General features: G+C 47.2%; 1 protein-coding gene across 8 annotated transcripts in view; it reads left to right on the forward strand.

Annotated features, from left to right (window-relative positions):
- Window positions 1-14,831, forward strand: part of LOC139364875 (chondroitin sulfate proteoglycan 5-like) — a 33,014-nt gene that overhangs the window by 10,555 nt on the left and 7,628 nt on the right. For all 8 annotated transcript variants that reach the window (XM_071102101.1, XM_071102119.1, XM_071102057.1 and 5 more), the window contains exon 3: window positions 12,883-13,071. In XM_071102101.1, coding sequence (XP_070958202.1) covers window positions 12,883-13,071 — 189 coding nt within the window. The remainder of the gene's footprint in view (window positions 1-12,882; window positions 13,072-14,831) is intronic.

Here is a 14,831-nt window from a genome sequence, read left to right on the forward strand (position 1 = left end):
ACACACACACACACACACACACACACACACACACACAAACACACACACACACATACACACACACACACACAGTGAGCGAGAGAGAGAGGGAGACAGAGAGAGAGAGAGGGTAGGGGAGAAAGAGGGAGACAGAGAGAGATAGAGAAAGAGAGAGAGAAGGAGATGGAGAGAGAGAGGGAGAGAGAGAAGGGGAGAAGGGGGGAGATGGAGAAAGAGAGAGGGAGACAGAGAGAGCTAGAGAAAGAGAGAGAGGGAATGTAAATGTAAATTAAAATTGGGCTAGAGAATAGAAAGCAACACGTGTTCCTGGATGCTTTACAGAGACGCTTAGGAGGAAACTTCAATTGTTTTGCCAGATCAATTTCAACCATCCGGTTCTGGTGTGGTAGTCACGCGACCCACACGTGCGCAATCAATCTAAAACAAAAATCCAGAAAATCACATTGTATGATTTTTAAGTAATTCATTTGCATTTTATTGCATGACATAAATATTTGATCGCCTACCAACCAGTAAGAATTCCGGCTCTCACAGTCCTGTTAGTTTTTCTTTAAGAAGCCCTCCTGTTCTCCACTCATTACCTATATTAACTGCACCTGTTTGAACTCGTTATCTGTATAAAAGACACCTGTCCACACACTCAATCAAACAGACTCCAACTTCTCCACAAGGACATCAGGGATAAAATTGTAGACCTGCACAATGCTGGGATGGGCTACAGGACAATAGGCAAGCAGCTTGGTGAGAAGGCAACAACTGTTGGCGCAATTATTAGAAAATGGAAGAAGTTCAAGATGACGGTCAATCACCCTCGGTCTGGGGCTGCATGCAAGATCTCACCTCGTGGGGCATCAATGATCATGAGGAAGGTGAGGGATCAGCCGAGAACTGCACGGCAGGACCTGGTCAATGACCTGAAGAGAGCTGGGACCACAGTCTCAAAGAAAACCATTAGTAACACACTACGCCGTCATGGATTAAAATCCTGCAGCGCACACAAGGTCCCCCTGCTCAAGCCAGCGCATGTCCAGGCCCGTCTGAAGTTTGCCAATGACCATCTGGATGATCCAGAGGAGGAATGGGAGAAGGTCATGTGGTCTGATGAGACAAAAATAGAGCTTTTTGGTCTAAACTCCACTCGCCGTGTTTGGAGGAAGAAGAAGGATGAGTACAACCCCAAGAACACCATCCCAACCGTGAAGCATGGAGGTGGAAATATAATTATTTGGGGATGCTTTTCTGCAAAGGGGACAGGATAACTGCACCGTATTGAGGGGAGGATGGATGGGGCCATGTATCGCGAGATCTTGGCCAACAACCTCCTTCCCTCAGTAAGAGATTGAAGATGGGTCGTGACTGGGTCTTCCAGCATGACAACGACCCGAAACACACAGCCAGGGCAACTAAGGAGTGGCTCCGTAAGAAGCATCTCAAGGTCCTGGAGTGGCCTAGCCCATCTCCAGACCTGAACCCAATAGAAAATCTTTGGAAGGAGCTGAAAGTCCGTATTGCCCAGCGACAGCCCCGAAACCTGAAGGACCTGGAGAAGGTCTGTATGGAGGAGTGGGCCAAAATCCCTGCTGCAGTGTGTGCAAACCTGGTCAAGAACTACAGGAAATGTATGATCTCTGTAATTGCAAACAAAGGTTTCTGTACCAAATATTAAGTTCTGCTTTTCTGATGTATCAAATACTTATATCACGCAATAAAATGCTAATTAATTACTTAAAAATCATAATGTGATTTTCTGGATTTTTGTTTTAGATTCCGTCTCTCACAGTTGAAGTGTACCTATGATGAAAATTACAGACCTCTACATGCTTTGTAAGTAGGAAAACTTGCAAAATCGGCAGTTTATCAAATACTTGTTCTCCTCATGTATGTTCACAGTATAGGGGATGCATTAGATACAGTATATCTCTGATCTTGTCATTGTCAGATTATTTTAAATTTACTGTGATTTTGTGTGTTTTACAAGGTTCCTGGTGCATTGATACCTGGCCAACAGATCTTTATAGAGGTCACCATGAGGAGAAAGTGTAAGCCAGGTTACATGAGAAGGAAAAATCCCTTCCCCAAACTCATCCAACCCATTGTTATAAAACCCCTCGGATCATTATGCAGAGCTATGCCAAGATATTTATTTCCCTTTATCCTGTAACTAACCGAACAAACCAATCAGCAGGGAGAGATCAGAAATCAGCAAACATCTGTGTGGATTAGCATGCAAATGTATGCGTGGTAGCAAGTCCCTGGATGGCCATCGCCTCCTGACTGGCTCTGATGGAGATGATGATGGCAATGAGAGCTGGCGCAGATGAATCGAATAGACAGGGTCCCCATGCCAAAGTGATTATGTTCACACAACAGGAGAGCTCACACAAATGTATGTGTGCACATATGCTCAAATTGAGACACACACACACACGCATTTACACATACACACGGACGCACACACTGTCACGGCTGTTGAAGGAAGAGGACCAAGGTGCAGCGTGGTGGGCGTACATATTCCTTTATTTAAGAACGACGCCGACAAAAAACAACAAACCATACAAAAAACGAACCGTGAAGCTAAAGGCCATGAACAAAGAGAGACAATGATAGACAGCTGTCCTCGAGTGAGAACCATACCCGGCCATAGAAATACAAAAATCATAGATAACAAAACATAGAATGCCTTCCCCAAATCACACCCTGACCAAACCAAATAGAGACATAAAAATCCCCCCCCCCCCCCCCCCTCAAAGGTGTGGACTCCGGCAGCAAATCCTGAACCTATAGGGGCGGGTCTGGGTGGGCATCTATCTGCGGTGGCGGCCCCGCTCCACCTCTGGCTCACCCCGCTGCGGGCCCAGACTGGGCACCCTCGTTGCTGCGGGCCCCGGACTGGAAGCCGTTGCCGCGGGCCCCGGACTGGAGGGCGTCGCCGGAGGCTCCGGACTGGAGGCCCTCGTTGGAGGCTTCGTGCCATGTCTCACCACTGGAGGCTTCTTGTCATAGATCATCACTGGAGGCTTCTTGCCATGGATCATCACTGGAGGCTTCGTGCCATGGATCATCACTCGAAGCTTCTTGCCATGGATCATCACTGGAGTCTTCGTGCCATGGTTCATCAGTGGAGGCTTCTTGCCATGGATCATCACTGGAGGCTTCTTGCCATGGATAATCACTGGAGACTTCGTGCCATGGATCATCACTGGAGGCTTTGTGCCATGGATCATCACTGGAGGCTTCGTGCCATGGATCATCACTGGAGGCTTCGTGCCATGGATCATCACTGGAGGCTTCGTGCTGGAGGCTTCTTGCCATGGATCATCACTGGAGGCCTGGCTCTGGGAGTAGGCACAGGACTCACCAGGCTGGGGAAACATACAGGAGGATTAGTTCTTGGCCGAGGCACAGGACTCACCAGGCTGGGGAGACATACAGGAGGCCTTGGCCAAGGCCCCGGATACACTGGGCCGTGGAGGCGCTCTGGAGGTCTCGAGCTAAGAGCCTGCACATTCCGTTCTGGCTCGATGGTGACTTTGGCCCGGCACGTGCGGGGCGCAGACACAGGACGCACTGGGCTGTGCAGACGCACTGGAGACACAGTGCGCAGAGCCGGCGCAGGATATCCTGGGCCGTAGAGACGTACTGGAGGTCTGGAGAGCAGGGCTGGCACCATCCGTCCTGGCTGGATGCTCACCCTAACCCTGGCAGATGCGGGGAGCTGGGATGTAGCGCACCAGGCTAAGAACACGTACTGGAGACACCGTGCACTCCACCGCATAACACGGTGCCTGACCAGTACGACGCCCGCCACGGTAAGCACGGGGAGTTGGCTCAGGTCTCCAACCTGACTCTGCCACACTCCCCGTGTGCCCCCCCAAAATAATTTTGGGGATGTCTCTCGGGCTTCCTTAGCTGCTTCCAGTTCCTCCCGTGGACGGCGATACTCCCCAGCCTGCCTCCAGGGTCCTTTCCCATCCAGGATATCTTCCCATGTCCAGGAGTCCCGAACACGCTGCTCCTCCTTACCACGCTGCTTGGTCCCTTGGTGGGAGAAAGTTCTGTCACGGCTGTTGAAGGAAGAGGACCAAGGTGCAGCGTGGTGGGCGTACGTATTCCTTTATTTAAGAATGACGCTGACAAAAAACAACAAACCATACAAAAACTAGCCTTGAAGCTAAAGGCTACGTGCCATGAACAAAGACAACTTCCCACAAAGAAAGGAGGGAAAACAGGTTACCTAAGTATCGTTCCCAATCAGAGACAACGATAGACAGCTGTCCCTGATTGAGAACCATACCCGGTCAAAACATAGAAATAAACAAAACATAGAATGCCCACCCCAAATCACACCCTGACCAAACCAAATAGAGACATAAAAAGGCTCTCTAAGGTCAGGGCGTGACACACACATACACACAAAAACACACACACGCTTTGCTTTTACCATGAGCCCAATAGAACCTTTCCCAACTCAAGGCCCTAATCATGACATAATGACCCGGTCTTCTCCTCCCCGTGCAGACACACAGTTTCTCACCAGTGTGCAGCTATACAGTTAAACTGTTCAGTGATCTTGACACTGACCTCTTGACTCTGACAGTTTCCTGTTGCAGGCCAGCAATAGGTAATCTTCCAGCCGGCCTAATGGCCAGTGATGAGGTGTGTGATTGAGATGGCAGATGCCTGATCCTTGCAGAGATTGGTCTTATCCTTTTACTGGTTTATAATCATTGGAGCAACAGTCCATAGAGTAGGCAAGCCAAGAGCAATATCGCAAATCACTCCCAACAAACTTAACTAGGATACTACAGCAATGTGGCTGCAGGTAGCTAGTTTAGTGGTTAAGAGCGTTGGGCCAATAAATGAAAGATCGCTGGTTCGAAATCCCTGAGCCGATTAGTGGAAAAGTCTGATAAGATGCCCTTGAACAAGGCACTTAACCCTAATTGCTCCTGTAAGTCACTTTGCGTAAGAGAATCTGATAAATGACTCAAATGTAAATGCTTATCACTATAAGACAAGGTCTTTGGTGGGCTTAAAGAGATCATAGTAAACCATAAACAAACAGTAAACAATGCACTAAGTACATTGATTTTGATGTCTGTGAGAAGTCCATGTTAGATGACACTGTCAGTGTCAGTGAAGATCTGTGTTACACTGAGGGACAGTCCAAGTTCTGTCTGAGGTTGGGCTAAGAGGCAATATGGGTCAGTGGAGCTCTGGCACAAGTGTCTGTGTGTGTCTGTGTGTAATGGTGAACTGAGGCTGATTCATACACCAGCCCAATTGAATCACAGTGGGATGAATGCAAAGGGCTCTGCCCTCTGTTATAACACACACACAAGTAGTTGGTTGTGTCTGCCCTCTGTTATAACACACTCCTACAAGTAGTTGGTTGTGTCTGCCCTCTGTTATAACACACTCCAACAAGTAGTTGGTTGTGTCTGCCCTCCACATCTCTTTCTGGGGTTTACCGACAAAAGCCATGTCCTGTTGTGTATGTGTGTACTGTAAGCCATGTCCTGTTGTGTATGTGTGTACTGTAAGCCATGTCCTGTTGTGTATGTGTGTACTGTAAGCCATGTCCTGTTGTGTATGTGTGTACTGTAAGCCATGTCCTGTTGTGTATGTGTGTACTGTAAGCCATGTCCTGCTGTGTATGTGTGTACTGTAAGCCATGTCCTGCTGTGTATGTGTGTACTGTAAGCCATGTCCTGTTGTGTATGTGTGTACTGTAAGCCATGTCCTGTTGTGTACGTGTGTACTGTAAGCCATGTCCTGTTGTGTATGTGTGTACTGTAAGCCATGTCCTGTTGTGTATGTGTGTACTGTAAGCCATGTCCTGTTGTGTATGTGTGTACTGTAAGCGTTTGCATACTACGTGTGTGCGCATGTGTGCGTTGGTTTGGATATGGTTAGTAAGACTAGTTACAGTCTGTAACAGTCATGGAGAGGCTAATTTGAATGTTTGATCTACCTAACATCATCAATAGTTTACCTTTCTCTACTATCCCAACTAACATTTGTAATAATTTCCCCCATAGCTGGAGGACAACACTGTAAAATGGAGTGTAGGAGGGAAAGAGAGCGAGATGGATGAGATAGACATGGCAAAGAAAATGAGAAAAAAAGAGAGTAGGAGGGACTGAGAGAGAAAATGAGTCAGAGTTCGTCCTGCCTGCCAGTATGGAAACAGATCAGGACGAGCCAGGTTGAATTAATTGTGAGCGTGTGTGTGTGTGTGTGTGTGTGTGTGTATACAGTCATAGCTGCGTTTGTGTGTTAGTGTGTGTGTGTATATGTGCATGTGTGTGTGTATGTCTGTGTCTATGTGTATACAGTCATAGCTGTGTTTATGTGTGTGTGTATATGTGCATGTGTGTGTGTGTGTATGTGTGTGTGTCCTGCAGCTTGATATAATTAAGAAGAGGTATTACCACCAGGAGTCCCATGTAGTCATGGCGATTTAGAATTTTGGGTTGCATTATGACAAGCATACACACAAATAAACATGCATGCGCATACACACGCACACACACGCACACACACACACACGCACACACACACACACACACACACACACACACACACACACACACACACACACACACACACACACACACACACACACACTCTCGGATTATGGCTATATTAAGACCCCATCCACCAATAAGCAGAAGTAGGAGAGCACAGGGTCATTCAAGAGGTCAGACACAGGAGATGAAGATCTAGTGAGAGGGCTCAGATCAGGGAACACACACACAGACCCACACACACAGACCCACAAACACAGTAAGGTAGTCCAATGTATCCGATGAGCCATTCTGTGGCAATAGAGTCTGGTTAGTTGATTTGGGGTGCACACACACACACACACACACACACACACACACACACACACACACACACACACACACACACACACACACACACACACACACAGCAGTTAAATGGAACATGGGGCAGGTATACTACATGTATTTCTAATTAGGGTTCATGGTTCATCAACACTTTACTTGACATCTAGCGTCACAACCTGTTATGGCACGGTCATAACCTGTCATAATATGGTCATAACACTGTCATGGGCCATATATTTACACCTGCTATGTGGACACCCCTTCAAATTAGTGGATTCGGCTATTTCAGCCACACCCGTTGCTGACAGGTGTATACAATTCAGCACACAGCCATGCAATCTCTGTAGACAAACATTGACAGTAGAATGGCCTTATTGAAGAGCTCAGTGACTTCAACGTGGCATTGTCATAAGATGCCACCTTTCCAACAAGTCAGTTCGTCAAATTTCTGTCCTGCTAGAGTTGGCCCAGTCAATTGTAAGTGTAGTTATTGTGAAGTGGAAACGTCTAGGAGCAACAACGGCTCATACACGAAGTGGTAGGCCACACAAGCACACAGAACGGGACCGCCGAGTGTTGAAGCGCGAAGCTCGTAAAAATGGTCTCTCCTTGGTAGTAACACCCACTACCGAGTTCCAAACTGCTTCTGGAAGCAACATCAGCACAATGATTGTTCGTTGGGAGCTTCATGAAATGGGTTTCCATGGCCGAGCAGCCGCACACGAGCCTAAGATCACAATGCCAAGTGTCGGCTGGAGTGGTATAAAGCTCACCGCCATTGGACTCTGGAGTGATAAATCACACTTCACCATCTGTCAGTCTGACGGAAGAATCTGGGTTTGGGGGATGCCACGAGAACGCTACCTGCCCCAATGCATAGTGCCAACTGTAGAGTTTGGTGGAGGAAGAATAATGGTCTGGGGCTGTTTTTCATGGTTTGGGCTAGGACCCTTAGTTCCAATGAAGGGAAATCTTAAAGCTACAGCATACAGTGACATTCTAGACTTTTCTGGGCTTTCAACTTTGTGACAACAGTTTGGGGAAGGCCCTTTCCTGTTTCAGCATGACAATGCTCCCGTGCACAAAGCAAGGTCCATACAGAAATGGTTAGTTTAGGCCTCCCGAGTAGCGCAACTGTCTAAGGCACTGCACCGGAGTGCTTGAGGCGTTACTACAGACCCTGGTTTGATCCTAGGCTGTGTCACAACCGACCGTGACTGGGAGTCCCATAGGGCGGCGCGCAATTGGCCCAGCGTTGTCCGGGTTTGGGGAGGGTTTGGCCGGGGGGGGCTTTATATGGCACATCGCTCTCTAGTGACTCCTTGTGTCGGGCCGGGCACCTGCAGGCCGACTTCGGTCAGTTGAACAGTGTTTGAACAGTGTTTCCTCCGACGCATTGGTGCAGCTGGCTTACAGGTTAAACGGCAGGTGTTAAGAAACACGGTTTGTCCGGTCATGTTTCAGAGGACCCATGGCTCGACCTTCGCCTCTTCCGAGCCTGTTGGGGAGTTGCAGCGATGAAACAAGATTGTAATTCGATCGCAATTGGATAGCACAAAATTTGGAAGAAAAAGGGGGTAAAAAAATGTATTTAAAAAAATAAAATGTTGGTTTGTCAAGATCGGTGTGGGACACCGACTGCAAGCCAGGCCTAATCGCCCAACATCAGTGCCCGACCTCACTAATGCTCTTGAATGGAAGCAAGTCCCTGCAGCAATGTTCCAACATCTAGTGGAAAGCCTTCCCAGAAGAGTGGAGGCTGTTGTAGGAGCAAAGGGGGATCAACTCCATATTGATGCCCATGATTTAGGAATGAGATGTTCGACGAGCAGGTGTCCACATACTTTTGGTCATGTAGTGTATATTATGAGTGTCAAAACCCACATTTATTCAAATGTGTTATTCCCTGCCAAGAAGTTTCCTTTCGTTTGGAAGTTGGTTTCTTAAATCCGTTGTTCTAGTATTGATTTCTTTACAGTCATGTTTTTTTCATCGTATTTTAAATAGCTTGTAGAAAATACACTTTATGACACTGTCATGAAGCATTATGACTGTCCTGTGTCACTTTACTTGGACTAAGAATTATAACCATCAAGAATCATGTTGCCAGATAGACCTATCACGTACATGCCCTTATGTCAGTCATCAGTCAAAAAGAGGGTGTCCTGTCCTGCTCCTGAAATCTGCATTCATCCCAGTCATCAGCAACAGAGCATTGGTGTAGGTGCACGTCTTGACATCAATGTGTGCGCAATTACAATTTCTGAAAATGTTATATAACATAAAAATACCGTTGACAAGTTGGCTATGGTGTAATGGAGTTTTGACACTCTTATGTAGGTGTCATAACCAGCCACAAATTAATGCTATATATGTCACAACTGGTCTGAATATGTGTAATGACAGTGTTATGTCCATATTATGACAAGTTATGTCAGCTGTTATGACATGGTTATGACGCTAGGGGTCAGGTAAAGCGTTACCCAGCAGGGTAATGGGTTTTGTATTGCCAGAGGAGGCATATGGGTGATAGTTTGACCGATTTGTTTCCTCTATCGATAACATTTTCCCGATCATGGTGCCACCCACCTAATGACTTCCCACACCTTCATTTGTCTCTTAAATGAGTTTCAATGGATTATTTTAGTATCTATTTGGGGGCTGACTAGGCTGGGACTCTAGTTGTAAAACTAGGGGAAACACTGCTCAATGTTGTGACAGTCCCGCTGGGCTCTGATTAACGTTGCTGATCTTACCCTCCATTACCCTTTCATTATCCCTCGTTCTCCTTCCCTTTGTACAGTACCCCCCCACCCCATCCCCCGTTTACCCTCATCCCCCTTCGACCTCACCCCACAACACTGTGGGGGGCCTCCCAGTATGTCCCGTCTGTGCCCCCCTCTACCTTCCAACCCACTCAGTGCCCCCCTCCTCTTGGCCAGGTTAGGGTATCTATCCTGGGGGAGTTGGCAGTCGAGCAGCCTTTACAAGCCTAATCAAGTAAATATTGAGGGGATTTGTGATGTGGCCCAGGCTCGGGTAATTCCATTGTGTCGCTGGGTTAGAGGGCTGTATTTGGTGGCGATTGGAGGTTGTGGTAAACCTTGATTGAGTTAATGATGGGGTAGGGAGGGAAGGCTCTGTGGTTACACTGGGTAACTGGTTAGGGTAAAGCTGTGGGAGTCGTGAGTGTTTAAACGAGGAGCTCAGAGAGAGAGAGAGAGAGAACCAAGGATAAAAGAACCAAGCCTTTTAAGGTAAAACAAACAAACAGCCATTTTGGATTGTAGGATTACAGGTTTCAGGGTGGAACACAATGTGGTCGATTTAAGGCTAATGAATGTTTCTACTGGGGTTATTTCAGTTGGATTGTTTCGGTTTGATTTTAACACTTGAGAAAACTTGCAACCAAAATCTTCAAGTCAAATTGTAGGGTTTTTAGGACTGCTGTTTTAGGACACCATTTATACAATGTCAAAACCAAAGTTAGTCAGCTAAATGGAAACAAGATTACACTCTCCTGGAGGCAGCTGGCAAAGAGCAGGAGAGCGGAAGGGGAGAGAGAGACATAAGGATAGTGGGAGGAAGAGAAGAAGAGGTGGTAAATCAGTGATAAATTAGAGCGATGGAGAAACTCAAGGGGCAGAGTGATAGAGGAGGGAGTAAGAGGACATTGAGAATGAAAAATAAAGAGACTACTAAGCGAGAGAGAGTCTCATGAGAGCTCTGTGTGTGTGTGTGTGTGTGTGTGTGTGTGTGTGTGTGTGTGTGTGTGTGTGTGTGTGTGTGTGTGTGTGTGTGTGTGTGTGTGTGTGTGTGTGTGTGTTGTGATGGAATGACATGTCGGTACTGCATCTGTTTCTTGTGCGGCTCAGCTGGATCGCCATGGCAACCAGCCATCCTCCTTACCCTCTCCTTAAATGTGCTCTCTTTCTCTCTCTCTTCGCTATATAAACTACCTCTTTGTACCAACATACAGTACCTTAGAGGGGGAGAGCGTATTCAAGTCCCCTTGAAAATGGCGAATGGCGTATCAGTAGTCCAGTCACACCTTCTCCTGCTAGAGAATGCCCCCTGGCACGGAGCCAACGCCCCTCGGTTGGCACTTTCGGCACGGGCACAAAGGGGGCAGGATGCAGGAAGCGGCACTGAAAGGAACCGAGCCCCCCATCACCCACTTACTGGGCTGAATTGAAACTGTGAATCTGAAAGGCCATACTCACACCTCCATTCATTCTACACATTTACATTCATCTGTGTGAGTCTGTAGGTCTCTTGGCCTGTGTTTGGGGAACAGGGGAAGGGAGAGGTGCATTTATGTTGCTCTTCACATTCAAATTCTTCCAAGTGAATTTGTGTCCTTCCGTAAGTGGTGATTTCCCTCTAAAATCCACATGCAGACATTTGAGGAGTGAGTGTGAACCTTTGCATTCTCGTACCTATTTTAGCCTGTATGGGCTCTTCTCAGTGAGTGAGTTTCATTCACATTCACATGCTTTCCCGAGTTCCAACTACTTCACACATTCAGTCTCTTTAAACAGCCTGTTTTATTCTCAGTGATCACACTTCTACTACTAGAAAAAAAGGTTTCAAAAGAGTTCTTTGGTTGTTCCCATAGGAGAACCCTTTTAGGTTCCATGTAAAAATCTGTGTAAAGCATTCTACATAGAACCCAAAAGGGTTCAACCTGGAACCAAAAAGAGTTCTTCAAAGGGTTCTCCTATGGGAACAACCAAAGAATCCTTTTAGGTTCTAGATATTAGCAGAAATATACATAGTATCTGGTTACTATGAGACCAGTCATTACCATTTCCTCTTGTTAACTAGTGTGATCGACCCAGTTTATAGAGTCTTATTTCTTATTCTACATGCAGTACCATTCATTCTCGTAGTGGTTTCAAGCATTTGATTAGTAAGGTTCCAGTCTTGTTCCAGTCAGCAGACGAAGCCATCTGCCTCTGTCATTTTTGTCCTGGAGCAAAAAGAGTCTAGGGCTCAGATGGCGGCAAGTGTGTGTGTGTGTGTGTGTGTGTGTGTGTGTGTGTGTGTGTGTGTGTGTGTGTGTGTGTGTGTGTGTGTGTGTGTGTGTGTGTGTGTGTGTGTGTGTGTGTGTGTGTGTGTGTGTGTGTGTGTGTGTGTGTGTGTGTGTGTGTGTGTGGAAAACAGCCTCTGGTTTTCAGTTTTTTTCTATTTTCTGTTCAGACAGAATGATCACATTATCCCTTCAAATAGAGCTATGTTGAAAGCCTGCTGGTGACACTTCAGTCTGTTTTAGACCAGGAGTTGAAATTTCACTTCCATAAATGATATACACTGGGGCAGTGTATGTGGGATGTTGAATAGCATTTTTTTTGCCCCCACACTCAGGGCTGGATTCAATCCGTATCGCAGAAGTATCGTGGAAGATCCGCGTTATAGCTCGATTTAAATTGAGATTGTCCACGATACTTCCGCGATACGGATTGAATCCAGCCCCGAAAGCTTTCAGACTCACATAATGAAGTACTTGGGATAATTATAAAAATAAATTCTTGATTTTCTTAAACCTAGCAATCTGGATTGAAATGTGTGCCAACCATTCAAGCTTGAACTATGAATGACACAGTGGTACTGCCCTCACCCTAATCTAAATAATTTAGAGCCTGCACACGCACGCACACACAGACAGAGATACACACAGACAGAGATACACACACACACACACACACTCACAATTTTGTTAAAGTGTTATGTTTGGTGAATAAACCCTTTTCCATTTCTCACCCACCCTTCTTTTCTCTCCATCCTTCATTTGTTTCCCTTTACCCTCCTCTCATGGCCTTTCTCCACTCTTCCCTTATCTGGCCACTTCATCTGTCTCCCATCTGTATTTCCCTGGCTGCTCTTCTCTCTCTCCTCTCCGTATTCCATTCCACATGCCTCATTGTTTCCACTACTACTACTTCCCCCTCTTCATCTTGGTTTTCTTTTTCTCTCCGCTCCTTTTTGCTCCCCTCTCTCTCTCCATCCCTCCGTCTCCATGCAGGTGTAATGTCCAGGACTACATCTGGCACAAGGGTTCCCGCTGTGAGTCGGTGGTGACAGAGTTCCAGGTGCTGTGTTTGACCATCGGGGCGTCGGCCCTCATGGTGCTGCTGCTCTTCATGATCATCGTCTGCTTCACCAAGAAGCTCCACGTGCTCAAGACCGAGAACAGCAAGCTGCGCAAACGCAGGTAAGCTTACAGCGGGGGCCTGGGGAAACCTGCACAAATATAGGGGAGTCTATGGACCAGATAAAACCAGTTAGCACAAAGGTGTAAGAAAACCAGGAAAAACCAGGCAGTGAAACCAGAGAGCATAGAACCCATGGGAAACTGGCTGCGCAAAACGCAGGTGAGCTTATGGACTAGAAAAACCAGGCAGCAGATAGACAGGTTTTTGAGCTCTTGTATTCTCACAGCATATGTATGCGAAATAAGCATTTCTAGCACTATTGAAAATGAAATATTTAGTATTCGACTGGAGTTTTACATGAGTATTGGACATGTGTGGACCTGTGAATTACAACGACATTACAACTACTTCCATTGAAACAAAGCTCCGTTCAGGGCGAAACCTTGGGGCTGTTGGAGAGAGTAGTGGTGGGGGGGGGGGGGACAAAGGATCGGGACAAAAGGACAGGAGATGGAGGAGGAGGAAGAGAGCTGAAGCTAGAGATACCTGAGAAGGTTGTGGATAACTTTAGGAGAGAGAAGAGGCTGAGAGAGGGAAGTGAGGGAGGCTGGACTGGAAAGAGGAGGATGGGGGGGGGGGGGGGGGTGACAAAGAGAAGAGGCGATAGATAGGATAGACAGAGGGGGATTTTACATGAGCGAAGGAGACAATGAAGGAATGCGGAGGAGGAGGAGGAGGGGGAGGAAAACACGATGACAAGATAGATGAGAGAGGAAACACAAATAGAGAGAAGAGATAAAGCAGAGAGAGAGAGAGAAAAGGGAGGGATTGAGTTTGCATTGAAAGAGAACGGGATGAGGATAGCTAGAACGAGTGCTGTGTGAGATGCGGCTGTGCCTTCGCCTGTCGTTTTGCCTAGCAACAGTGAAGTCACGTAGGAGGGTGGATGAATGTGGATGCTTCCATCAGCAGTGCACATTTCTTAGCTGAGGATGATGATGTTAGCATTATGATGATGATGAAGAAGAAAAGGGGAGCAGTCAGTGCGGGGGATAGCGTGCTGATGGCTAGCGCGCGGTGCTAGCTGAAAATAGTGATGTCATTGCTGCTCTGGTTCCAGCTGAAAGTAGGGCAGTCTGATCAGGAGTGTATGAGAGGGGAGGGGGGGACAAGGCAGGGGAGGCGAAGTTGACCTACATACAGCTGTGCGACCTGAGGGGTGTGTGTGTGAGGAACGGGGGGTGGGGATGGACAGCATGCAGCGTAGGAGAGACACCACAGCCTCATCAAGTGGTTAGCCAAAAATCAAAGAGGAGGAAGGAGAAACAGAAGAGTAGAAGAGAGCAGAATGAAACAGGAAAACGGAGGGGCGGGAAGAGTGAAGGAGAGAGAGTGGAAATGTGTAGAGGATGGTGAGCAGAGGGAGAGCAGGAATAGGAAAGAGCTTTTACCAAGAGAAAAACTCAGTTGTTGTTGGAAGGACATGTTGTTGGAGGGAGAGAGAGTGTGTGCATGTGCGCGCGTGTATAGGGCACTGCTGATGAGGCTCATGTATACATGAGACGCCCACCGCTCTCTCCCTCCATCTGCTGCAGATAATTGCAGTGGGCTGCACAGTGTCTGTGCCGCAGTCAAGATGGGGTCTGCTTCCCTGTCAGAGAGAGAGAGGCAGAGAAAAAGAGGGAGTGAGAGAGAGATGGAGGGAGGGAGATGCTGGGGGAAGGGGGAGAAAGAATGGGAGGAAGGGGGAGAAAGGGAAAAATAGTTGGGATTGAGGGAGGGAAAGAGAGAGAAAGCGAGAGGGGTGACAAGAGTAGCA

The sequence above is a fragment of the Oncorhynchus clarkii genome, chromosome 2 (assembly GCF_045791955.1).
Source record: "Oncorhynchus clarkii lewisi isolate Uvic-CL-2024 chromosome 2, UVic_Ocla_1.0, whole genome shotgun sequence".
Classification (NCBI taxonomy): Eukaryota; Metazoa; Chordata; class Actinopteri; order Salmoniformes; family Salmonidae; genus Oncorhynchus; species Oncorhynchus clarkii.